The sequence below is a fragment of the Pyrus communis genome, chromosome 13 (genome assembly GCF_041283825.1).
Source record: "Pyrus communis isolate YQ-2024b chromosome 13, ASM4128382v1, whole genome shotgun sequence".
NCBI classification, from domain to species: Eukaryota; Viridiplantae; Streptophyta; class Magnoliopsida; order Rosales; family Rosaceae; genus Pyrus; species Pyrus communis.
Window position 1 is genome coordinate 30,787,442 of NC_142577.1, and position 23,838 is coordinate 30,811,279.

General features: G+C 40.3%; 4 protein-coding genes across 6 annotated transcripts; 3 read left to right on the plus strand and 1 right to left on the minus strand.

Moving 5' to 3' along the window:
- Positions 1-1,661: 1,661 nt before the first annotated feature.
- LOC137738113 (phytosulfokine receptor 1-like) lies at positions 1,662-4,519 on the minus strand. 2 transcript variants are annotated; one of them, XM_088683505.1, is made up of 2 exons: positions 4,082-4,519; positions 1,662-3,979 (listed from the first exon to the last, which is right to left on the minus strand). In XM_088683505.1, exon 2 carries the CDS (start codon positions 3,841-3,843, stop codon positions 1,768-1,770), a length of 2,076 nt encoding a protein of 691 aa, XP_088539631.1. In that variant the 5' UTR covers positions 3,844-3,979; positions 4,082-4,519; the 3' UTR covers positions 1,662-1,767. The 2 variants fall into 2 exon arrangements, with proteins under 2 accessions (XP_088539631.1, XP_088539632.1); XM_088683506.1 differs by having other exon boundaries at positions 1,662-3,760; positions 4,186-4,374.
- Positions 4,520-6,798: 2,279 nt separating this feature from the next.
- Positions 6,799-12,059, plus strand: LOC137737744 (uncharacterized). Its single transcript, XM_068477296.2, has 6 exons — positions 6,799-8,268; positions 10,169-10,224; positions 10,308-10,538; positions 10,828-11,119; positions 11,308-11,504; positions 11,614-12,059. Exons 1-6 carry the CDS (start codon positions 7,078-7,080, stop codon positions 11,765-11,767), a joined length of 2,121 nt encoding a protein of 706 aa, XP_068333397.2. The 5' UTR covers positions 6,799-7,077; the 3' UTR covers positions 11,768-12,059.
- Positions 12,060-12,425: 366 nt separating this feature from the next.
- Positions 12,426-15,044, plus strand: LOC137738321 (uncharacterized). 2 transcript variants are annotated; one of them, XM_068477960.2, is made up of 6 exons: positions 12,426-12,821; positions 13,120-13,242; positions 13,327-13,426; positions 13,939-14,054; positions 14,165-14,387; positions 14,906-15,044. In XM_068477960.2, the coding sequence occupies exons 1-5, from the start codon at positions 12,489-12,491 to the stop codon at positions 14,384-14,386; spliced, it is 894 nt and encodes a 297-aa protein (XP_068334061.2). In that variant the 5' UTR covers positions 12,426-12,488; the 3' UTR covers position 14,387; positions 14,906-15,044. The 2 variants fall into 2 exon arrangements, with proteins under 2 accessions (XP_068334061.2, XP_068334060.2); XM_068477959.2 differs by lacking the exon at positions 14,906-15,044 and having other exon boundaries at positions 12,427-12,821; positions 14,165-14,598.
- A 1,257-nt stretch (positions 15,045-16,301) lies between these two features.
- LOC137738226 (inactive leucine-rich repeat receptor-like serine/threonine-protein kinase At1g60630) lies at positions 16,302-20,817 on the plus strand. The gene is made up of 2 exons (XM_068477859.2): positions 16,302-18,166; positions 19,876-20,817. Exons 1-2 carry the CDS (start codon positions 16,846-16,848, stop codon positions 20,532-20,534), a joined length of 1,980 nt encoding a protein of 659 aa, XP_068333960.2. The 5' UTR covers positions 16,302-16,845; the 3' UTR covers positions 20,535-20,817.
- The last annotated feature ends 3,021 nt before the right edge of the window (positions 20,818-23,838 follow it).

Below are 23,838 nucleotides of genomic sequence, written 5' to 3' on the forward strand. Positions count from 1 at the left end.
ATACTTTTTGTGAGAAAGTTGAGCCTGTACAAGGAGTAGGATTTCTCTCCTCCAAATCTTCTTTTTCTTTCTTTCGTTCATATTTGAAGGGAAGTGAATCCTACTTCATCTAACAATTGCTTTTCACTAGTCTTGTAGACTTACTCCAAATCGATTCATTACACGTGGCACATATGGCAAAATGACACGTGGCGTTTCGTTAAATTGTGTGCCTACTGCCAACAGAACGTCTGCAAAATTTTTAATTCATTATTTTGTTTTGGGATGAAACCTATTGCTTGCTATTGTCGTGAGAGATCATGGTCATTAATAGTGGTATGGACATATATAATTGACTTACGGAGAGAATGCGAACCCTGCGTCATCATCCACATAAGTACGCACTAAACAAATAATAAAAGAGAAAATTAATCATATGTTTCGTGAAATCCAAGTCTTAAGATTGATCGAATGATGTTAATTAATCGCATTTAGAGAAATAATGAGTGGGTTAATAGTGGATTACATTACATGCTTCAATAATGAATAATAAGCAGCCCATGCCGCTGCAGCTATAACCAATTCGAGGGTGCGCTTTATGAGTTGGTCCCAACTATACATGCCTCCTCCATCGCCGGTTATGGTACTCCCTCGTGGGTAGTAACGGACTACTATGTTCTCCAGTTTTGTAACTTTTAGTTTTAAGCGGGGAGGTGTTTCCTCTTCTCCCCTCATTTTTTTTGGTATGCCTAGGGAGTATTTGGTGGTATTTGTCTCTTCTTTCCAGATTCTTCAGTGCCTGTTGCGAAACTGGAAGTCGCAGTGCGCCTTCCGCTAGTATGTAAAGTTCTGTACTATTCTTTGTATTATCTTTTAAAGATGAATAAAGCAACCTACTCACACAAAAAAAGCTCCAAATCATGTTATGCTTTAATACTTTTTGTGCCAAAAGTAAATGTCTAATTAGATTTTCAACGGGAGCAATATAATTTATTAGATTATCTCATCATCCTATTAATTAACAAGCAAAACATCATGTGGTCACTACTCACTTTCAAGCAGTGTTTTCGGCTTTCGCCCTTGGGTATAATATGGGCCTCGCGGTATAGTTCCTAGGTCGCAATTAGCCCAAGGCCTTCGTGTATAGGTCGTATCGGTTAGTTGGTTCGACGATCGGGCCTCATATTTCCTTTGTGGTGACGAATTTGGATTCTCGTTGAATCTCACTGTTTGGAGTCTTAGGAGTTAAGACTAGAAAATTCGGACAATTCAAGAGAGAGAAAGAGTGACTAGGGCCCTTGATTTGTGTGAAGTGGGTCTGGGAATTGAGTTAATAAGGACTGTCAAATTCAACTTATGTGATCCGAATTTCCTACTTTTTGTACTCTAGATAATGAGAACCTGAGAGGACCTCTGTCCATAATTTGGAGCTCTCCGGGCATGGTCTTTAGGCATGTGTAAGTGGGTAAACTGCAGAGCTCTTCAGGCATGGTCCCTGAGCCAAGTGTTATCTAATTTGCAACCCTTACATTTCATATGCTTTTCTTTTGTTACATTCAAAGGAATCCACCTTCATCACTTGGGAGAAGTTCTTCCACACAAATGTTTGAATGTGGCACCTCCCACCATTCGTGTGCGAGTGTCGCTGCATATGAATATGCCGGTGCTGGAATCTCTCTCACTTACACAACCACAAGCTAATACTCTATACATTAGGCCACGAACGTAAATGTACATGCTATTCCAAATACAAATAAAATAAAAGGAAGGATGTAGGATGTAATCTCCTTAAAAAGTCCAGACGTACCTATCTATTCCAATGAAAAATGTTATTCCAAATACAAATCCGACACCGACTCCGGCAATAACTCCTGTATAATCCTTGCTCGATTTCCCGAACCATGTTCCCAGAGGAGCATCCAGTCCTGCTGGACAAGGGGAAGCATCGTATCCGGAAAGACTGTTCCCTTCAAAGCTTGAACTTGAGAAGGTCGAAAACTGACCTCCTGCAGGGATCACCCCGTATAGCTGATTGTCTGCAACACTAAACTTGGACAAGAAGTTGAGATTGATCAGCGAAGGCGGGATTGTCCCCGAAAGCTTGTTATGAGACAAATCCAGAGTCTCTAAGTTGGACATGCCAGATAAACTACTCGGAATCGGTCCTACTAGACTGTTGAACTTGAGATCCAAAACATGAAGCAATTTCAGTTTCCCAAACTCTGGCCAGACTGGTCCGCTAAGATTATTGTTACATAGTTCCAGCGTCGGTGGAAAGCTCCACACTTGATTGTACTGCAACCCTCGGGCACTTGCATTCCTCTTCATGACCAGAGGGAAATCAGGGGAAGGTTCCTCAAGGGAGATCCTCCCACTAATGAGGCTCGGTAGTCCAGTTAAGCTTCTAGGGATTTCACCCGTAAGCAAATTATTCGACATGTCCAAGTAGAAAAGACTGCTAAAATTGCCAAACCAGACTGGAATTGTTCCTTGCAATTGGTTCCACGATATATCCAACAACTGCAATCTGCTGCTAGTACTCAACCACCGAGGTATTACACCTGTGAGCCTACAGTTTGCAATAATAAGAACCTTCAACTTTTCAAAATGAAGGGTCGGATCAGCAGGAAATTCTTCACCGCGGAAGTTCAAAGTTAGAACCAGAGTAGTCAGGTTCTGGCACTGCTGTAGAATTTGTAAGGCAGAAGAGATATTGGAAAGGCTGGAATTTGACAGCGAGAGGTAAGAGAGGCTAGGGAAACTCTTGAAGCTTTCTGGTATTTCGCCCGTGAAGTTGTTACGGGCAAGATTGACATTATTCAAATGTCGACAAGAGGGAAGATTGGAGGGAATAGGCCCATCAAACTGATTGGAACCGAGATCAAGAGAGGTCAAACTAGTCATTGCCGAACAATTAAGATCAATTGTGCCCTGCAATGAATTGTTTCTCAAATTAAGCAAAGAGATGGTCGAGGAACTCGACAAGGAAGGGGGTATCCGACCACCAAACCGATTTGAATGAAGTACAAGATTCTGTAATCTTCCAAGGCTGTGGAAAACATCTGGGATGGTTCCTGAAAATTCATTAGTTGAGATATCCAAACGAACAAGATTAATGAGGTTACTGAATTCTTCGCTGAGCACCCCGGAAAGCTTGTTATCTTGAATGTTCAACTGGGTTAGGTTTCGCAGACGAAATAGACCTTCGGGCACACCGCCATTGAAATTATTCATGCCTAGACAGAGGTCCTCCAAGGAAGTACAATTGCCAAGACCTGGTGGGAGGTTACCAGAGAAGTAGTTCACAGCCAACTTCAGTGCTCGAAGCTGAGTAGACTTGTCACAGATGCTAGCCGGAAGGGTACCATTCAAAAAGTTTTGTGAAATTTCAAGGAACTGGATTGAAGGCAATTCGATATCGAAAGGAATGGGGCCGGAAAAATCATTAGAGCTCAAGTCTAAGAACTCTAAATTCGGCAAATGGAAAAGCGAAATTGGAAGCGAGTGTTTGAGGAAATTTTGAGAGAGATTGAGGGTTCTAAGCTGGTCCAAAGTGCCTAAAGATGCAGAGAGATTTCCCACTAGCCTTCTCTTTGGAAGCTCCAACTTAACCACTCTATAAGTATCAATGGAACCGTTCAATCCGAGAGAGGAAGAAGAATTGCAAGTGATGCCTGCCCATTTGCAGCAATCAGGTGAGAAATTGCTATCCCACCCATCAATCATAGAATCTATACCATTCATGAAATCCTCCAGTGCCTTCAAATCGTTTGGATTGCATGTCAGGTTTTGAGAGCTCGAAACCCGAGCTTGTAAGCAAAACCCAACAACAAAAATGAAAACCCAGAAATCTTGAACACCCATTTCACAGAAACACACCCTCTGGAAGAGAGAGAGAGAGAGAGAGGAGAGAGAATGCACAATCAAGTAGCAGCAGCAGCAAAACCCTTGCCAAGAACCAAACTTTCTGAGGTGGGTTTTCTTGTATCAAACATAATGTCTGAGAAATGAAGCAAAAATACAAGAAAACAAAACGAAAATTAATCAAAATTCAAAGCAATAAAGCAGAAACGTAATAAAAAGAGAGAGTGAAAAGACGAACCTGACAGATAAAGAGAGAGCAATGGATTTGCTTTTGAGAAACACTTCAAAACAGACACTAAAGATCAACCTTAATAGTTATTCTCTATCTATTTGGGATCGCATGTCAAGTTTTGAGAGCCCAAGATTTGAGCTTGGAAGCAAAAGGCAAGAACAATCACCACCCAGAAATCCTGAGCACCCATATCACAGGAACACAGAGTCAACTTCTCAACACACCCACGAGAGAGAGAGAGAGAGAGGGAAGCCAGACAGGCTTTCTATCACTAACTTCAGAGATTTGGAATTACTTTGAGTGGACTATATAATTCATACTTTGTGGACTTCAATAGATCATGAATCGTGGACTATAAAATCACAAATCAGAGAAATTTACGGATTTTTCACCTAACCAAAGGACTTTGTTTGGAAGTGATTGGAAGGATCATAATCACTTATAGGAAAAAGCACATCAAGGGTGATTTTATAGAGAAATATCACTCATGTGCTTCAATCTATAACTATAACATTATGTTTAGATGAGGGAAATAAACTTGGAATTTGGATAAAAGTCAGAATTTGTAAATTGACATGCATGAATTCTATTGTTTGGATTCATAAACATAGAAATTTAGAATTTCCGCGTGAAAAATAACTTGAAATTTGGGATCTCCAATTCCCAAGTTTAAATTCCATGTACATAGGTGTCATTTCCCAATTTCTATGATTGAGAGCTTAAAAATAAAAATTTCCGTATTCAATTCCATTGTTCTTTTAGGCTAACCAAATATGAAAATTCACAAATTCTAGAAATAAAATTCCGTCAATTCAATTTCCGTCATTTTAAAATTCCTTGGTAATCTTAAATTTCTTCGTCCAAACATAATGTAAGTGATTATGTCCCTCTCAGAAACACTTCAAAACAAACACTAAAGATCAACCTTAATCGTTATTCTCTATTTATTTGCCGTGTACAAACCTTGCTTAGAAATCTGAGAAAACTTGGCTGGTCCTCTCATAATCACTTTCAAACGGACACGAAAAGTCAACTCCATAGTTATTGTTCATCGCCGTGTACAAACCTCGCTCCATGGAAATTAGAGAAGACTTGGCCCTAATTTATTATTGTCACTTCTTTACATTGTACTACGTCATTACTTCCATGAAAACAAAATTGAGGACAGGTATGAATGCTACAAAATAGAGGGGGAGGGGAAATGGTGGATACATACATAATATATTTTCAAGAAAGGACGATAATACATAAAAATTAGCAAGGCAAAAAGTAAGGACACCATATTTACGATAATTATGATTCCTCAAACAAGGTATGTTTAAAGGTAAATAGGTTGTTCTTTTAATTTTTTCAACTCCTTTGGTAAGTGCAATTATGTGACTTACCTGCAGTAAATTTTTTTTGTTGGTCAATGATTTCTATACGTATACAAGATTTGATAAGGTTTCCAAAGTTTGCTTTTTCTGTTGGATGCTGTAAAAAAAGAAAGTAATTATTGTGTTGTAACAAAAGAAGAAATGTATTTACCCTCCTAACAAAACAAGATTTTTCTGTTACTCTGTAGACTATGTTTTGAAGAAATTCGAAGTCCTATCCAAGGACTGAATTTGGCCTGGCCTAATACTGCCACTTGGACTCTTGCCCTGTTAATGGGGAAAATTATCCCCGCGGGATCAATTTTTTAGAAATTCTTATGATCGTGATTGTTCATCGTACATTATTCGGTCAGTTTTTGTTAAATACTATTTATATTTAATTTTAAATTTAAAATTTAAAATAATTTCTAACTGCACGATGTACGATAAACAATCACGATCACAGCATTCTCCGGATCCCTAGGATATCCTTTTCCTGTCAATGGAACTACCTTCCTAAATTCTAATTGCTTTCTTTCTAGACTAGTCACCCAAATCTAAAATAACGGCATTCCTAAAGAATCCTTTCATTTACCAAAAAAAACCCCTACTGGATCACGGCTCAAGTAGGGATGTTCACGGTTTAGTTTTGGGTCGGGGGTGCCAATAACTGACAGCCCCGTTTCATGCATAGGGATCCCTCTGTACATAACAATACAATTTTAGGTTGGAAGTTGCTAATATTAGTGTTTAAATTTATGTACAATACAATTTTAGGTTGGAAGTTGCTAATATTAGTGTTTAAATTATCGATATATGTGAAAATATCGATGTGCAAAATTAATAAAAATATTGATATCGGTTGTATTCAATATAAATTATGAAAATTTACAATGGGGTGGATAATTGAGTATATCAACTCATTCAAATTTAGTTGAAATTAACGAAAGAATTCTAAAAAAATTCAAAAGTTTGAAATCGAGTTCGACAAACTTTTTGTAGTGAATCAGTAGATATTATAAGTATTTATTATTTTTCTATATCTCGCTGATATAAGATGATGTATGTATTTTCACCTCTTTTTTCATATCGATCCTTAATTTTTCAGATATTTCGAAGAAAATATTGACATTCGTAGATATTTTAATCACCGGCTAATACAACAACCGCTATGATACCTACGGTTATCCGTCTTTCTGAAAATTTCTGCCATTCCTAGGTTCTAGGGTATTATAGTAAATGAAAACGAATTGAAACCCATAGATAGCGGTTTAAGTAGGGCCGATGATATTTTTTAGGTTGGGCCGGCGACCCATTGGATATGGCTCAAAAGAGTCCAAATGTCTCACGTATTTGACCTCTTGTTGTATGTAGAAAATAAATAAATGAAATAAATGGGATTCCATAAACCTCTGCCCATTTCCTCCATAAAACCTCTCCGAATTCAACGTTCCCTCTCCAACAAACAAAAACTCTCTCTAACCCATTTTTCCTTTGCTTTCTTCGCTTCCCTTTTTGTCAACTCTCCTTCTCCCTCCTCCTCGTTTCTGTCTCTCTCTCTCCCCTCCTCCTCTTAGTCTTAGGGTTCCCAGTTTTCCTTTTCCAAAAACAGAAAAATCTTGCATTTCCTCGAGAAGAAGGAAATAAATGGATTTTTCCACCAATGGAATCGGGAACAATGTCGTTGAGGTCAGAGTTTGTAAACCCGCCGGAAAGTTAAACGGCATGCCGGCCAATGGGGTTTTCCCGGAAAGTCCCAGAAAGCCCGAGAAATTAATAAATCGTTCAAATTCTGTCTCAAACGGTATACCGAAGCAAAAAGATCACGAGGAGGAAGAGGGAGATGGCTTTTCGGAAATTGAGATTCCAAATGCAAATGGAAATGGTGACCTGGAAGAACGGGACGACGACGTTTCGCCCACCTCGATAACAGAAAAGTCGGACGAGTTTCAAACGGTTTCTCCACGAAAATCCGAGCACGTGCAATTAGCCGTTGAGATGCCCGCTACAGCAGCGGAAGGGATCTTCCGTCCTCACGCGCACCTCCCGAAGCCGGAGGCGCCGCCCGGGATTTACTCGTCGCCTCCGGATTCTCCAAACGACGACCCTTCGAATAACCAGAAATTCGGCGTCGACGTGCCGGCGATCGGGAAGCTCATCCGGGAGCGAAGCAGCAATTTCTCGGCGGCGTTCGTGAGGCGGCTGTCGTCGCTGAAGGACCAGCGCCCCAATAGCAACGGAGAAGAAGATCTGAAATCGAAAGACGTGACGGAGTTCAATCTCTCCGGCCTGAAAGTGACGGTCAAGCTCAAGAGCGAGTCTGACGATTACCAGCAGCCACAGGGACAAGAGGCGCTGAAAGGTCGAATCAGCTTCTTCTCCCGGTCGAATTGCAGGGACTGCACGGCGGTGCGGAGGTTTCTGAGAGAGAAGGGGCTGAAATTCGTGGAGATCAACATCGACGTGTATCCCAATCGCCAGAAGGAGCTGGTGGAGAGGACGGGTAGCTCGTCTGTACCTCAGATTTTCTTCAACGAGAAGCTGTTCGGAGGACTAGTGGCGCTCAACTCGCTGAGGAACAGCGGCGGATTTGACCAGCGGTTGGAGGAGATGCTCAGTTCGAAATGTCCCGACGAGGCGCCTGCGCCGCCGGTTTACGGATTCGACGATTTGGATGAGGAGGAGTGCACGGACCAGATGATCGGGATAGTTAGGGTGTTGCGGCTGAAGTTGCCGATTCAGGACCGTCTGATGAAGATGAAGATCGTCAAGAACTGCTTCGCCGGGAGCGAGATGGTGGAGGTCATCATTCAGCACTTGGACTGTGGGCGTCGAAAGGTACGGACCCCCTCTTCCCCCCTCCCAAATTTCCACAACTGTTGTTTTTACTGTTATTCTCTGTGTCTCGAGCCACCGTAACCGCTTGACTCGCGATTTCTTGTCCGCTTGTTTGAATTAAACTCCGCGGGATCATTTGGTTACAGTGTGCCGCGCAGCATTTAAATTTAGTTGCTCGGCTGCTGCGGATCGAACCGCTAACCAGCCGCGGTTTACTGATTACGCGCTAATAAAATATGAGTAACCGCTAAATATTCAGCGAGTTTTTGGCCGTTGTTAAGTACGAAATATTAATAAAATATTAGTTTTAAGTGGATTAATATTTTAGACTTTTAGTAATACAAGATTAAATTTGCAAACTGAATGATGTGTCGTAAATAAGAAATAAAAATGTTAATCATCATTCAAGTAATATTCAGTTATTCATTTCCATATTATTTAGTTTACAATATTTGGTTTACAAATTTAGTATAGTTAGCATTACCTTTAATTTTGTAGATTATATCTAAATATTTTGCAATGCGTTATCAACAAAAAAATAAACAGATTAACTAATACTTAAATAATAATTTAATTAATAATATTAATTTTGTGATTGTCTCCTACTTTGCTTTGGCGTCTTTCTCACTACCATAGCTAACACTAATAATGACGACCATGGCGGTGGAGTATGGTTACATTAAACTTAATAGATACAAAGTTACCATAAAAATCATCGACTAATTAAATTTTAAACTAATTATTATTCTATTTGCTCAAGAATAATATGGGTTACCGATACAAACCTACTTCTTATATTTTAATGCTTAGTTTGTAGCTACATTTATCATTGAATTTGGTAATTTTTGGACTAATTTGAATGAAAAGCTTGCATCACATGTTATATTCATTGAAGACAATTTTGGCATCCACAATATCATTATTGTAAGGAGCTTTTCACTAGGTCCACTCTCTTGAGTTTATTTTTCTGACGCTCTTTCCTTTGCATTCAATTTTACCTATGTAAGAGAAATTTTTGTATTTCGAATTCACATGACGATAAATATATTAATGTGAGAGGAAATTTCAGTTGCAGCTTAGAATTTTTTGAGTAAGATAGTAGTGGAAAATTTGGTCATAAATTGTGGAAGGACAAGTAGTTGAGACTGAGAGCTGGTGGACCATGTTTTTGATGAAGGTCTATATGCCTTTTGTATGACTGGTTTTGTAGCCAACGACTAGAGAGCAACTTGTATAAGGGTACACAATTACGATAACATTCTGCGTCTATAATACAAGAATACATGAAGAAAAATCAATACATATTTTTGTATTATTAACACTTAATGTGTAACGAGCCATACAAATCCTCCTTGAAATGATTCCTTAAAAAACAAGAAAGGTTGTGTTGGATCTGGTGCAGCTATTAAGATATGTTTGAACTTTGAAGGGGTCCCCTTAGATGTCAAATCACGCATTACAAACTTCAGTCAGATATTTGGCTCCTTCCCACCCCGAGGGCATGCATAACTCATGCCATGATTTATGAAAAGAGTAAACGCGTAACGTTTTTGACATGGCCCCCAAGTCCTTTTTCCACATTTTGGGTATGGAGGAATTTCAAACGTTGCGTCAGCCGACCTTGTTTCATAAATTGATAGGAATTGGACCGAGTTCTCAACACTCTTGTTTCAATTATGACGTATAATAATTATTAAGTAGTCTCTTTTTTTAATTGTATTTTGTTGAAATTCTGTTAATTTTGCATTTTAGTTGGTCAAATTTAACAGATGAAACAGTGCTCGAGTCTTTTCAGTCCAAACTTTAGATTACACGTGAGGCATTAAACAGATGTTTCAAAAAAAAAAAAAATTGTCTGTCAAGATTGTGGATGTTAATAATTTGTATACAACATATGCAGGCAGTTGAGATTGGAAGGCAGCTTGCCAGGAAGCACTTTGTTCATCATGTCTTTGGGTAAGAAAATACCTGTCGAACCAACTGAAAACTAAAGAAACTGGCATAGTTTCATCCATAATAACCCTTTTGTGTTTGTGTAGGGAAAATGATTTCGAGGATGGAAACCATTTTTATCGTTTCCTTGAGCACGAACCATTTATTCCCAAATGCTTTAATTTCCGGGGATCCATAAATGATTGTGAACCAAAGCCTGCAGCGAAAGTTGGCCAAAGGCTCACCAAGATCATGTCTGCCATACTCGAGTCCTATGCCTCAGATGACAGGCGCCATCTTGATTACATCGGCATTAGCAACAGTGAGGAGTTCCGAAGGTAGGATCAGTCAACATTGCAGTTAGCACTTTCACTCAATTAGATAAGCATTTATATGCCGAAGTTTCACCAATTTGCTGTTTCTTGCTTTACATTGCATATTCCTAAGAATTGAAATATGATGAAGTGGCTTCCTGTTTGAACGAAATACTTTGATTGGCATCAATTTCACCAATTTTCTAGTTTACTTTACTGAAAACTATAACAAATTATTGATACATTTATCGTAATCTGCGTTGTTAGTCATGTAACTTTGTTTTAAGTAAATTCCTTCCTCTCTTCAATGCAGGTACATAAATTTGGTTCAAGAACTACACCGAGTAAACCTTTTTGAACTCTCAAAGGATGAGAGGCTAGCCTTCTTTTTGAACCTCTACAATGCCATGGTCATCCATGCAGTTATCAAGATAGGACGTCCACAAGGAGTAATCGAAAGGAGATCCTTCTTTTCCGACTTCCAGTATTTGGTCGGTGGCCATCCTTATTCCCTCAGCGCCATCGAAAATGGGATCCTCAGAAACAACCGCAGACCTCCTTATTCCTTGGTCAAGCCCTTTGGAGCTGGAGACAAGCGAACAGAGGTGAACAACTTTTATTAGTCTCTGATTCTTCTGCCTTCTCCCTTCCCTAATCCTTGGACGATAGAACAGTTCTGGATAAAAGCTTCCTCCACTTGCATTTTAGTCATACGTACGTGTTATTTTGTTTGAATACACTTTCTCATTGTCTGAAAAGATTACTGAGTTTCATTTCGTCCGATATAATACAGCTTGCTTGTGCTAGGGTGAATCCATTAATTCACTTCGGACTCTGTAACGGGACAAGGTCAAGCCCAACGGTAAGATTTTTCTCACCCCAAGGAGTTGAAGCTGAATTGAGATTTGCAGCTAGAGAGTTCTTTAAGAGCGGTGGAATGGAAGTGAACTTGGAGAAGAGGACCGTGAGCCTCACCCAAATTATTAAATGGTGAGTGATGAAGTCATTATTAAACCTTCGTTAGTTGTTCTAAAAGCAACCGTCATGGTTAGACAATGCTGAAGAGAAACAAATATTGTGTGTGCGCGCGTTTGTGCAGGTTCAATGGTGACTTTGGACAAGAAAAGGAAATTCTAAAGTGGATCCTGAATTACTTGGATGCAACCAGAGCAGGTCTTTTGACACATCTTTTGGGTGACGGAGGGCATATAAGTATCGTGTACCAGAACTACGATTGGTCCATGAACTCTTGAGCCTCGAAAACCCGTTAGGTGCCGTTGTTTAAAAACTGAAACTTATCACAGGTGACGCATACATATAGATACTTGCATTGGCAAGGGAAGTATTATTGTACATAATACCTCAATTTTGAGAAAAGAATTAGAGGATTTGTTGATTTGAATTCGTTGTGAAGAAATTGAAAGAGAGAGTGAGGAAGGAGAGGGGGAAAGGAATTGAAGCATGTGACGAGACTTCCCTTGTAAATTTCTTCTTGTGTTATGAGTTCAGTTTTTTGGGATGCAATGAAAATCTAGTTTTTTTTTTTTTTATATAATTAGCAATGCCAAATGGTGAATGATTATGAAATAATGCCTTCAAACATGTCACACAACAACCACTATATGGATATCCAACGGTTGAGGACGAATTTCAGATTCGTATTCTACAAGGAATGTTCTGGATTCGTTTGATGGCGTTGGAGAAAAGAAGTAACACTTGATAAACAAATATTAAAACATTAAAAGAATATAAAAGAAGTAATTCGGAGTGTGAGACATAATCTCTCGAGAATTTTGGGCCTTAGTTTCCATAGTCAGAGCCCATTTTAAATATATTAAATGGCCTTTTCTAATTCCCTCCAATTCTTCCCGCCAAGAAATCTAAAAATTAAAAAAAAAATCCAGAAAATGAAATAAAATACCAAAACATCACGATCCAGTCGTCGGATTCAGAAAGCAAAATCCGAAGAAGAAAATGGACAAGGCACCAGCAGCAACCGGCTGCTACAAGTGCGGCCGACCAGGCCACTGGTCACGTGACTGCCCCTCCTCCTCCGCCCCTACCCCCAATTCTAACGCCGATCCCAATCCCAATCCCAATCCCAACCCTAATCCCACCAATCCCAATTCCTCTTCATATCCTTTCAAAAGCGGTACTGGTACTGGGATCGGAGGGAAGGTTAAGAAGGTGTCGGTTCCGAAGACTCGGCCGAAGCTGACTCCGGAGCTGCTTCTCTCAGATGACGGCCTCGGCTACGTCCTCCGCCACTTCCCTCGCGCCTTCAAGTACCGCGGCCGCGGACACGAGGTCTGATATCTCACTTTTGCTCTTGTTTCTTTTCCTTTGTGCAAGAAAATTCATAATAGTTGTTAATATTTTTAGTAAATTGGTAAAAAGTAACTCGATAATTATAAATTAAAGCTCGATTAGAGAAGAAAACCCTTCAGTTATCCAGACGCGTTGCTTTAATTGATTCTTAATTGTGAAATTTCTATGTTGCACTTCTTCCCTTCTAAATTATTGGGTTTGAAGCGATTTTCTCGAAAGTGTGATACTACTGAGGAAAAATGTGAAAGTGCCATTTTTCTTTGGGCAATTTTTGCAGGTTAGAGATTTGGGAAATCTAATTGGGTTGTACACACAATGGCATTCGCGTTTGCTCCCGTATTACTCATTTGATCAGTTTGTTCATAAGGTCGAACAAGTTGCCGCTACCAGACGAGTAAAGGTACTGATGATATCTCACTTTTTTATTTTGAATGTCTTTGGAGTCTCCCTCAAAGCTTAATTCTTAATCTGCACTTTTGAGCAGATGACGCTGAGGGAATTGAGAGAAAGAGTTGCAAGTGGAGGAGACCCAACAAAGTTGCGCGAACCACCAGCCGAGGAAGGCATTCCGAATGATCAACAGGGTATTATGCTCCGTCATATTTGTATAATTGTTCTAATTTATCATGTGATGAGATACATTTTTAGAGTTGCTGGCATTATATCATTTGTACAAAATCTTGAGTGCCTAGTGCCAGAGTTATTTGGTATTAATTGGAAGGACCGAGTGCTGCAATTACTGTAAATCATTAACAGAAGACCTATAAGAAGATTGAAAATAGAATCCTCAGACGTTTAGGTTATAACTCGATTAGGGATATGATGTTAGGATAAAGGATTGGCTGCTGAGTGGATTATGAGTAAGTTGAGGAGAGAAACATCACTGCACCGGACTACCAGAGCTTAGTGGGTTAGAATAATATTGATAAGTGGAAATCTACTTGCATTGATTTTATGTTACTTTGTTTTAATAATTAAGTAGGGAGTTCTTATGTTCATTATGAAATAATCTTATTCATCGTGAAATGGCTGATTTGGAAAAACGATCGTCTTTTATGTTTCCATGTTGAATTCTGATCTTGTTATATTCCTGCAGAAACCTTGAACCCTGAGGGACCAAGTGATTACCAGGGGGGTTCGTCTTCAGGGAACCATGATGTGGATGATATGCAGGAAGAGATGCTTCATGAAATCTATGAGAAAGCTACTCAAGTATGTGCAATTTTGTTCAATCTAGTTTATTTGAAGTTTTCTTGATGTTCGGATTAAAGCTCCATTTGTTAATTACTAGAGCTTGATGTCCTTTGCTTTGCTAATTGTAGGAACCGTCTGAGACGTTCCATGGTGAGATGGTTGCCGCTAGTGCTAGTATATCTGCAGCAGATAGTTTCCAGAAAGAAATAACCAATCAAGTCGAAAACAATGAAGCTAGGGAATCCACTGAAAATCAGATGACAGATGAACAGAAAGCGCGAATGGAAGCTAATAGATTGAAGGCACTTGAGAAAGCTGCAGCTAGGTGCCGCCAATTGCAGGTGGCTTGAGGTTCCGTTTCTTGTCTCTCTTGCTCTAAATTCTGTTTCATGGTGTTTTGTCACAGATGGGAATTGCACGCATGGTTATAACTTATAGGCATCAAGGCAGAACTTTCTGTCTTCATATTCTTTGTACGACGAAGTTGTTCTTCATATTTTTACTCATGGTTATGTGCGTTTTGTTTGTAACATCTTAAGGGAATATAAAGGCTTGTTCGGTACCTTGGTTCCAATGTGCATCTGCCGCTGTTATGGTCTACTTTGTGTTCAATCTTTTTCTTATAATAGCAAAGTATTTGAAACAGATTCGCTGCTTCCCACATGATATTAAATTAAGACGACACAATAACGAGAGCTCGTTTCATATAAATCTTTTTCCTGATATGACTTTGATTTTGATTTTCTAACCATTAATTTATATTAGTCTTTTCACACCAATGTATTATTATAATTGTCCCAAATAAAAGCTGGATAATAGTTGCTGATTGCTTGTGTGCATGAGATTTGATATCTTTGGGGCCCTCCTAGATCTCCGGCAACGTATGCGGGTGTGTCGTCGGGCCAAGACCACCGTCAACCACCGTATTGATCGATTGAAAGACAGTTGGCATGAGTTGTTGGAGCCGAATACCAAGTGGCGGTGAAATAACGTGATCAGCTCAACCCTCTCTTTTCATTTCTTGTTGGGCCGGATATATAACGTGAGCTCAATTACTTGTTCCAGCTTTTTGTCACGTGTACAATACCAATGATTGTACATGAGTAATGAGGAAGGAGACTTACCTAGCTCTGTTACCGTGACATATTATACAAATAATCAGAGTCATTTGGAAAATTTATGTATCTATTGGTTTGAAATACCTTGTAAGCCTTTTTATGAGAGATTTTTCAGTGTAATCGGAATATAGGGTAGTACTTTACGTGTCATTATATAAATTATGGAATATGTGTGTTAAAATGTTAATAATTTAAAAAATACAAATTTTCACTATTTATATAAAAGCACGTAGTGTACTTTCTATGTTTCGATCACAAGGAAAAATATCTCTTTTTATGGATAAGTTCTTCGCAATGATGGAGTAAGATGTCTGGTAGTCCATAAGTTCAACCCCTTCTGCCCTAGCATGGACTGAGGAGGCAATTAAGATCTAGTTTTAATAGCATCACTAGCTCAGTAAATACTTATTAGGCGTTTAAAAGATAAATCATTCGCCCATTAATACTTACTATGTGATTTATCGGTGACAAAAGAATGTCTCAAGGTTTCAATTCTTTCACCTACTTTCCCAGTTAAATTATTGTTCTCGAGAGTTTTTTTTTTCAAGCATTGAGTATTCAAGTGGTAGTTCACATGTGTCATTTTTTTTCAGATTTTTTTATGTGTTATTTTCCTTTTCAAGTTTCAGCATTTATCTGGGTCGACTCACTCTCATCCTTTCACAACTTCAATATCATTTTTTTATCTGAGTTTTTCGGACGCTTGTTAATTTCAGAGAGGGTAGCTAGCTGTTGAAAATGGACCTGGCTTCTCTGCTCTTTCGGTTCCCATACACTCTCATCTTCTTCTATTTTATGCGGTTAATGTTAAGCCACGTCAACATTTTATATTGATTTTTTTTATAAAGATAATAATATAAAAAATAATAATGATATAAAATATTAACGTGGCTTAACCGTGACTGTACAAACAAGAAAAGATGAGAAAATGTGGGAACTGGGGGGCCAAAGAAGGCCAAGTCCGTTGAAAATTGATGAAATCGAAGACTCGGGGGTGAGTAAATTTTGGATCCCTTTCCCTTTTGAGTTTTGAGGTTTCACCACTCTACGGTTAAAAAGTTTAGCCTTTGAGCCGCCCAAGAGAAAGTAAAAACAAACATAAATTTAGAAAATGTTATTTATTTAGTTATAATTATTGGGTTCAATTGTGCCTGCAGATTAAGAATATACAAATCATAGAGAGGAGTGGAGTTCTGAGCTTCCTTCACGTGAAGCTTAGGCTGTAATAAAATTACGATTACAAGTAAATGTCCGCGAAACGATGTCGTGTTCCCAAGCCCCACAGTTTTGGTGTCTCCCCATTGATCAGTGCGCAGAGCTCGCCAATGGGGCTTTCTGCACCGCTCCTCCTCCGCAGCTGGGAGTAGAGTAAATTAGAAGTGCTTTTTTTTCTAGAAGCGAAAGCCGTCGTTTTTTGTTTCAAGCTGTCGAATCAATCAATGGTACAGTTGCAGCATCAGCACAGTGATCGATGAGTCAAAGGCAGAGACTGAGAAAGGAAAGTGAACTCAAAAGGTTCAAAACCTTTTCGCTTTCGAGATTCAAAAGGTTCCATATGTATACACACATTTCGGATTCTGATTTCTGATTTCCGAGTTGGGTTTTCTCAGTCAGCAAAATACAAGTTCAAAGATTGCATTTTTGAGATGTTGGCGGTCTGAAAAATCGATCCAATCCGCAGATTTTTAAAAATGGTTTCTCAGAAAGGTCGAATCTTTTTCTTATTGCTGCCATTGCTGTTCTGGGGTTTTCTGGGTTCGGCAGAAGCAGGAGATGCGGAGGCTCTGTTAACTCTGAAATCTACAATCGACCCTCAAAGCGTGCTGCCATGGCGGCAGGGAAGCAATGTGTGCGAGTGGGAAGGCGTGAAGGACTGCCTGCGAGGCAGAGTCACGAAGCTTGTGCTGGAATATTCGAACCTGACGGGGGTTTTGGATCACAAGATCTTGAACCGGCTCGACCAGCTGCGAGTCCTCAGCTTCAAAGGCAACTCCCTCTCCGGCCAAATCCCCGACCTCTCCGGCCTCCTCAACCTCAAATCCCTCTTCCTAAACGACAACAACTTCTCCGGCGTTTTCCCCTCTTCCATTTCCGACCTCCACCGCCTCAAAATCGTCGTCCTCGCTGGAAACAAAATCTCCGGCGAAATCCCAACGTCACTGCTCAGGCTCCGCCGCCTCTACGTCCTGTCCTTGCAGGACAACAAGTTCACCGGTCCCATTCCACCGCTCAACCAGACCTCCCTCCGGTTCTTCAACGTGTCGAATAACCAGCTATCCGGAGAAATTCCGGTGACCCCAACTCTGATTCTGTTCAATGCGTCGTCGTTTTTGGGGAACGTCTATGTCTGCGGGGTGCAACTTGACAAACCGTGCGGGGGCATTATCGCGTTTCCGCCGTCGATGAGTCCCACCAGTCAACCGGGTCCAATGTCAAAGTCAAAGCGCGGGAAACTGATTAAGATAATCGCAGGGAGCGTGGGCGGGTTCACGGTGGTCCTAATCTGCTCGGTTCTGCTGTGGATGGTGTGCCGGAGGAGTCGCGGCGGTGGCGGGGAGGCGAGGAGGAGCAAAGGCGGGGTTGTTGGGGGTGCTGAGCTGGCAGCAGAGAGAGGAGGAGGATCAGGGGAGGGGCCCAGTGGCAAGGGAGGTGATAATGGTGGGTTTTCGTGGGAAGGTGAGGGGTTGGGGAGTTTGGTGTTCTGCGGAGCAGGGGATCAGCAGATGGGTTACCGTCTGGAGGATTTGCTCAAGGCGTCGGCGGAGACGCTGGGGAGGGGCACAATGGGAAGTACGTACAAGGCCGTGATGGAGTCCGGGTTTATCGTGACGGTGAAGCGGTTGAAGGACGCGATGTACCCGAGGATGGACGAGTTTAGGAGACACGTGGACTTGCTAGGGAAGCTGAGGCACCCGCACCTGGTCCCACTGAGGGCCTACTTCCAGGCTAAGGAGGAACGCCTGCTCGTATACGATTATTTCCCCAATGGCAGCCTCTTTTCACTTATTCATGGTACGTCTTGTCGGTCCTCACATCTCATCTACTCCCCTTGTTCACCTGCTTTTTTATTTATTTCTTTCGTTTAATAATCACTATGGTTGTGTTTAGCTTGTAAAGTTTTCCGTACCAAAGTTTGAGATTAACTTCTGGTTAACATCATAAAATTTCCAAGTAGCTTGTGTTTAACGTGGAGTTGGGTGTGACTAAATTACAAGAAAAATTACACTTGTCTAACCATTTTATTCGTTGAACACTTTTCATAAAATATAAGACCTATTCCATGTAAAGTTGCCCTAGTCGGAAAACCCTACGTAAGCATCTCTATGATTGTCATACAAGCTTTCTAACTGGACATATTTAGTGATGTAAACTTTCTAACTAATGATTTTTAGAGGTCATTGATTATTGATTTAACGGTGGGTCATGTTGGATTTGTCATCTGAGCCTCCTGACCAACAAATCCAGATCCTTGAAATTTTATCCAACGGCTAAAATTATTATAACTTTCAATGGAACCTCCTGTTTTTTAGCCGTTAAATCAAATTTCAAAAGTCCGGATTTGTTGATCAGGAGACTCAGGTAGAAGGGATCCGGAGATGATGCTTTCCAACGTTATGATCTAACGGATTAGTGGTGTGGGGTCACCCGCATCCGTAGGCGCCTGTAGGGTCCACCCCATGCAGGTTTCTGGGCTGGAAACCATGTTGGCCATCCTATAAACAAGACGTATTCATGAACCTAAAAAATTTGGTGCTTGTGTGTTGTTTCTGATAGAGGAAATTTCAACCCTTTCCATTTCTATGAAACGTGAGGAGGCTGGCTGGGTTTTTAAAACAAATTCAAGCCCTTCAAATTCAACTCCTTGAATTGGGGTTGGACCCCACACACAAGTCTGCAGCCTGATTTGGGAATGTCTTCTTAGATCCCATAGCTAGGATTTCATCATTCCTGTGATCATCAATGAATGATCAACCGAAGGGTTACTCTTTTATGACCAAAAGGTCATTGGTTTGATTCTTGAAAACAACCTCTTTTTAAAGTAAGGATAAGACTACGTACAATATATGTCCCCCTCTACCCTCACAAAGAAGAGAGCCTGGTTGACTCAGGATTGCTCTTTTATGTGATCATCAATGCATGATATTGCTCGTCGACTACTTTTCTGCATTTAAGTTTGAATTTATCTCTTTTTCATGAGGCCAATAGTCTGAAGAAAAAAAGGTTGATTTAGTGGGGCATGAGTCATTGTCAATCTTTCTGCATCAGTTCATCATTCTCCAAGAGATCTAGGTAAATAAAGACAAGATTATGTCAAAAATTTGTTCCCTGCCTTTAGGCTTTCAGACGGTAATTAATAATTGAACTCAATTATACAATAATAAATTTCAATCTTTGGAAAGGAGTTGGCCTGCTAATCAACCTTTCAATTTTGAGTATGACCTCAGCATGTTGTGATGTCTCACCGGCTCAAATTCTCTGGTTATCGTGTCTGCACGTTGCACATTTGACCATTATTTTAAGAGATTCAACCGTGTAGCTGGAGATATATCGTCTTCTATCCATCTCTCTCGTCATGTAACTGTGTGCGTTGTTCCTTCGCTAATCTAGTTCATATCATTATATACTTGGCTTTTAGTTGGTTTTTGTCGCTTGTTCAACAAGTTTTCTTGAATGTTTCTTTAGACTAGTTGTAGTGGTGAAATACTCCAACTGTTTTACAGGTTCAAGAACTTCAGGAGGCGGGAAGCCGCTTCACTGGACGTCATGTCTTAAAATAGCTGAGGACTTGGCGAGTGGTGTTGTTTATATCCACCAGAACCCCGGCTTAACTCATGGAAACTTGAAATCCTCAAACGTCTTGTTAGGTTCCGATTTTGAATCCTGCTTGACGGATTATGGTCTCACGTTATTCCGAGATCCGAATTCACTCGAAGAACCTAGCGCAAGCACTCTCTTTTATAGAGCACCAGAATGCCGCGACATCAGAAAACCATCCACCCAACCAGCCGATGTGTACAGCTTTGGCGTCCTCCTCCTGGAGCTCCTAACCGGAAAGACTCCCTTCCAAGACCTTGTCCAGGAACATGGTTCGGACATCCCTAGGTGGGTCCGCTCGGTGCGCGAAGAAGAGACAGAGTCAGGGGATGACCCTGCCTCGGGGAATGAGGCATCAGAGGAGAAGCTGCAGGCACTTCTTAACATAGCAATGGCTTGTGTTGCGCTATCACCGGAGAACCGACCAGCGATGAGAGATGTTCTAAGGATGATAAGGGATGCTAGAGCGGAGGGTCACGTGTCTTCCAACAGCAGTGATCACTCGCCGGGGAGATGGTCGGATACCGTTCAGAGCCTGCCAAGAGAAGAACACTTGAGCATTTGATCATGAGTGATTGGTAAAGTAATTAACGTGGCGGATTAAACTTAATCATGTATTCTGATTCTTTCGGGTTTGAACCGTGATTCTTGTACTACGCATTGTAGAGTGTCGCACTTGGTGTAAAGGTTCTGTGATTTAATTCTTGTTCTTTGCATATTGAAGAAAAATTTACATGAAACGCGTTTATCGCCACAGTGAGAGGTCAGCAGAGTTTTGTTATTGGTTGATGAGATTGAGAGTTGATACATTTATTTAGTGAAAATTGAAGATTTACCTGTCTGTGAAATTGCGTTATTTAATGCATAGTAATATTGACAGTCCGTACCAAATTACCTCCAACTGATGTATACATCTGGAATCTTTATTGTTTTTCCATGTGGGCCTATAAAGTAGGTGGACCAAATGGGATAGGCTGTGAAAATGGGCCCTCTGTTTGGGCCATGGGCTCGGCCCCCTAGATCCCCACATTAATTGGTGTACCACTTGGGCACTAGGCAAAAGCAAAGACGTATGTAATTTGTGTAGCACAAAATTAAAGAGGAGACAAATTAATTGAAGCAACAACAGAAAAGCATAAGGGGAAAAAAGGGTGAAAAAAGGGCAGGCTGTTTTGGTTTGCATGTATGCCGCGTGTGCATGGCAAAAGCCATTGGATTGACTGCTGTTGACATTTAAACCAATCGCCCCTCGTTGTGCTTACCAATGCATTCTTCCCAAAATTTGTTTCGGAGGAGTTCACATTATTTTTGTAACCCGTCTTTTTCAAAGATAAATTACATTTTCATACCTCATATTTGGGGTCTATTTTAATTCCTTACAATATTTTCAAAACATTTCACTTTCATACTTTAAGTACTATTTTATTTCAAAATAATACCTCCGTTACATTTTTCATCCATTGATCCATTAAGTGCTAACGTGACTGCCACATATATGCCACGTGGCTACCAAATGTTTGCCACGTGGCAAAAAAAATAATTTTTTATTTTTTTTTTATAAACCTAAATTGTGACATCCCACATCGTCCAGGGGAGTGATCCTTAAATGTATATTCCAATCTCTACCTAGCACGAGGCCTTTTGCGAGCTCACTGGCTTCGGGTTCCGTAAGAACTCCGAAGTTAAGCGAGAAGGGGGCTAGAGCAATCCCATGATGGGTGACCCACTGGGAAGTTGCTCGTGAGTTTCCAAAAACAAAACCGTGAGGGAATGGTAAGCCCAAAGCGGACAATATCGTGCTACGGTGGTGGAGCGGGCCCGGGAAGTGATCCGCCCCGGACGGGGATGTGACATAAATCTTCTAAATATTAAAAAATAAAAAATAAGAAAACCTGAACCCCATTCCCTTTCTCCTTCCCCGTAACCCCCAACCTAAACCCTAAATCCCATGTCTTCTCCGATCCACTCTTCCCTGTTCACCTCCCCGACCCACTTTGTCTTCTCCACGCTAGCGCGCTACGTTCATGCCCCAACGGGCGAGAGATTTGAGCTGGTCGAATCTGAAGGTGGCAAGGCCAATGGTGCATATGAGCTTGGTGCGCCTGGTGAAACAGAATCCATTCTCCCGGAGCTCAGCTTCGGTGACGGCGTTGACCTCGATGGAGCTAGAGAAAGCATGGTTGGAGTGCGAAGGAGGGGATTGGAGCCCCAAGGAGGACGTGTCGTTGTCAGTAACGAGAACAGAAGGCTCGCGATCGGAGGAGGAGGCTCTGATGGAGAGCTTTGGGAAAGAATGGGCGGTGGTTTTGGTGGTGGTGGTGATGATCGGCAACCGGCGATTGAAGTTGGAGAAGAAGGATGAATGGTGCTTTGAGATGGCGAGGTTGGACGAGGTGAAGAGATGTATGGACTGCGACATTGTGACTAGGGGTGAGCAGCGGCGAACGGTCACGGAGGGACAAGGTGGGGGTTTAAAAGGGTTTAAGAGAAAGCTCTGGGAAGAGTTTCCAAAGCGAGGAAATGAAGGAGGGACAAAAACAGCTGGAACGATGGGTAGTGGGTCGGGGAGGTGAACTGGGAAGAGTGGAGAAGACATGGGATTTAGGGTTTGGGTAGGGGGTTGCGGGGAAGGGAATGGGGTTCAGTTTTTTTTTTTTTTTTAGAAGATTTAGGTTTATTAAAATTAAAATAAAAAAAAAAAATTGCCACGTGGCAGCCGTGTGGCATATATGTGGCAGCCACGTCAGCACTTAACGGATCAATGGATGGAAAATGTAACGGAGGTATTATTTTGAAATAAAATAGTACTTAAGGTATGAAAGTGAAATGTTTTTAAGATGTTGTAAGGAATTGAAATAGGCTCCAAACCTGAGGTATGAAAATGTAATTTACCCTTTTTTCAAATTATTTAGGGCTGATTTGGTATTGTTGTAATTTGAAAAAAAAAATTGCTTCTGCTGTGCTATGAGAATAAGTTCATTTTTGCTGCTTCACGTTTTCAGCTTTTTTCACCAAAAACTGTGAAAATAAGCTGTTTTTAAGTGTTTACCAAACACTTTTTTTAGCTCAGCTTTTTTTTATACCCACTTTTTATAAATGCACCTTAGTACCAAACCATTACTTAATAGCCACAAATTGTTGAAGAAAAATTACAAACTTTTCAGTTTTCTTTTCCAAAATAGTCACTATAAACAACTGAATTTATTAATTTTAATTGAAAGTTTTAATCAAAATGTTCAGTGCATCCCTAAAGCATATGTTAAATTTTAGATGAGGATGTTACTGTCATATTTGACATAAATATCTTTTCAATCGAAGTGTTATGTGCTGACTGAACTTGAAGTGTTTGTGGTTAGGAGTTAAATTTACTTTTGATTAGTTTAATATTGATACCCTTTTTTTACTAGTATTTTAATAAATAAAAAATTTGTTTCAAGAAATTATTTAATAAATACAACCATTCAAAGTTCTACATTGATAAAAAAAAAAAAATTTGATAATATATTTGGAGAAACATAAGACTTCAGATTTATCATACTGAGTTATCAATTATACATCGTGCTAAAAATCCCATCAGTTTCAATTAGGTCATTTCTTCAAATAATGATTGTTTGCTAAACTGAGCAGAAATCGGTGAAAGCATTCAAACTTAATAGCGGAGTGGCGCACGTATAATCATGTTCCACTACATATATGCTACATTATGTAACTAAATATGTTATGCGGTAGTCCACTTGCTAGAAATAGACATAAAATATAAGCAATGTTTTCTAGCATTAGTAAGTCACACGATGATGATCAGAGAGTGACTGAAATACCTATCATGATGAAGCTACAAACCAGTCCCATTTAAAATAAAAAAATTCAAC

What these genes read in the sequence shown, in the direction of transcription:
- LOC137738113 (XM_088683505.1), bottom strand. Translation starts at nt 3,843, where the DNA reads ATGGGTGTTCAAGATTTCTGGGTTTTCATTTTTGTTGTTGGGTTTTGC.
- LOC137738321 (XM_068477960.2), top strand. Translation starts at nt 12,489, where the DNA reads ATGGACAAGGCACCAGCAGCAACCGGCTGCTACAAGTGCGGCCGACCA. An exon ending in CCGCTACCAGACGAGTAAAG is followed by an intron (nt 13,243 to 13,326) that starts GTACTGATGATA and finishes ACTTTTGAGCAG; the next exon opens with ATGACGCTGAGGGAATTGAG. An exon ending in CATTCCGAATGATCAACAGG is followed by an intron (nt 13,427 to 13,938) that starts GTATTATGCTCC and finishes ATATTCCTGCAG; the next exon opens with AAACCTTGAACCCTGAGGGA.
- LOC137738226 (XM_068477859.2), top strand. Translation starts at nt 16,846, where the DNA reads ATGGTTTCTCAGAAAGGTCGAATCTTTTTCTTATTGCTGCCATTGCTG. An exon ending in CCTCTTTTCACTTATTCATG is followed by an intron (nt 18,167 to 19,875) that starts GTACGTCTTGTC and finishes ACTGTTTTACAG; the next exon opens with GTTCAAGAACTTCAGGAGGC.
- LOC137737744 (XM_068477296.2), top strand. Translation starts at nt 7,078, where the DNA reads ATGGATTTTTCCACCAATGGAATCGGGAACAATGTCGTTGAGGTCAGA. An exon ending in TTTGTTCATCATGTCTTTGG is followed by an intron (nt 10,225 to 10,307) that starts GTAAGAAAATAC and finishes GTGTTTGTGTAG; the next exon opens with GGAAAATGATTTCGAGGATG. An exon ending in CTCACCCAAATTATTAAATG is followed by an intron (nt 11,505 to 11,613) that starts GTGAGTGATGAA and finishes GCGTTTGTGCAG; the next exon opens with GTTCAATGGTGACTTTGGAC.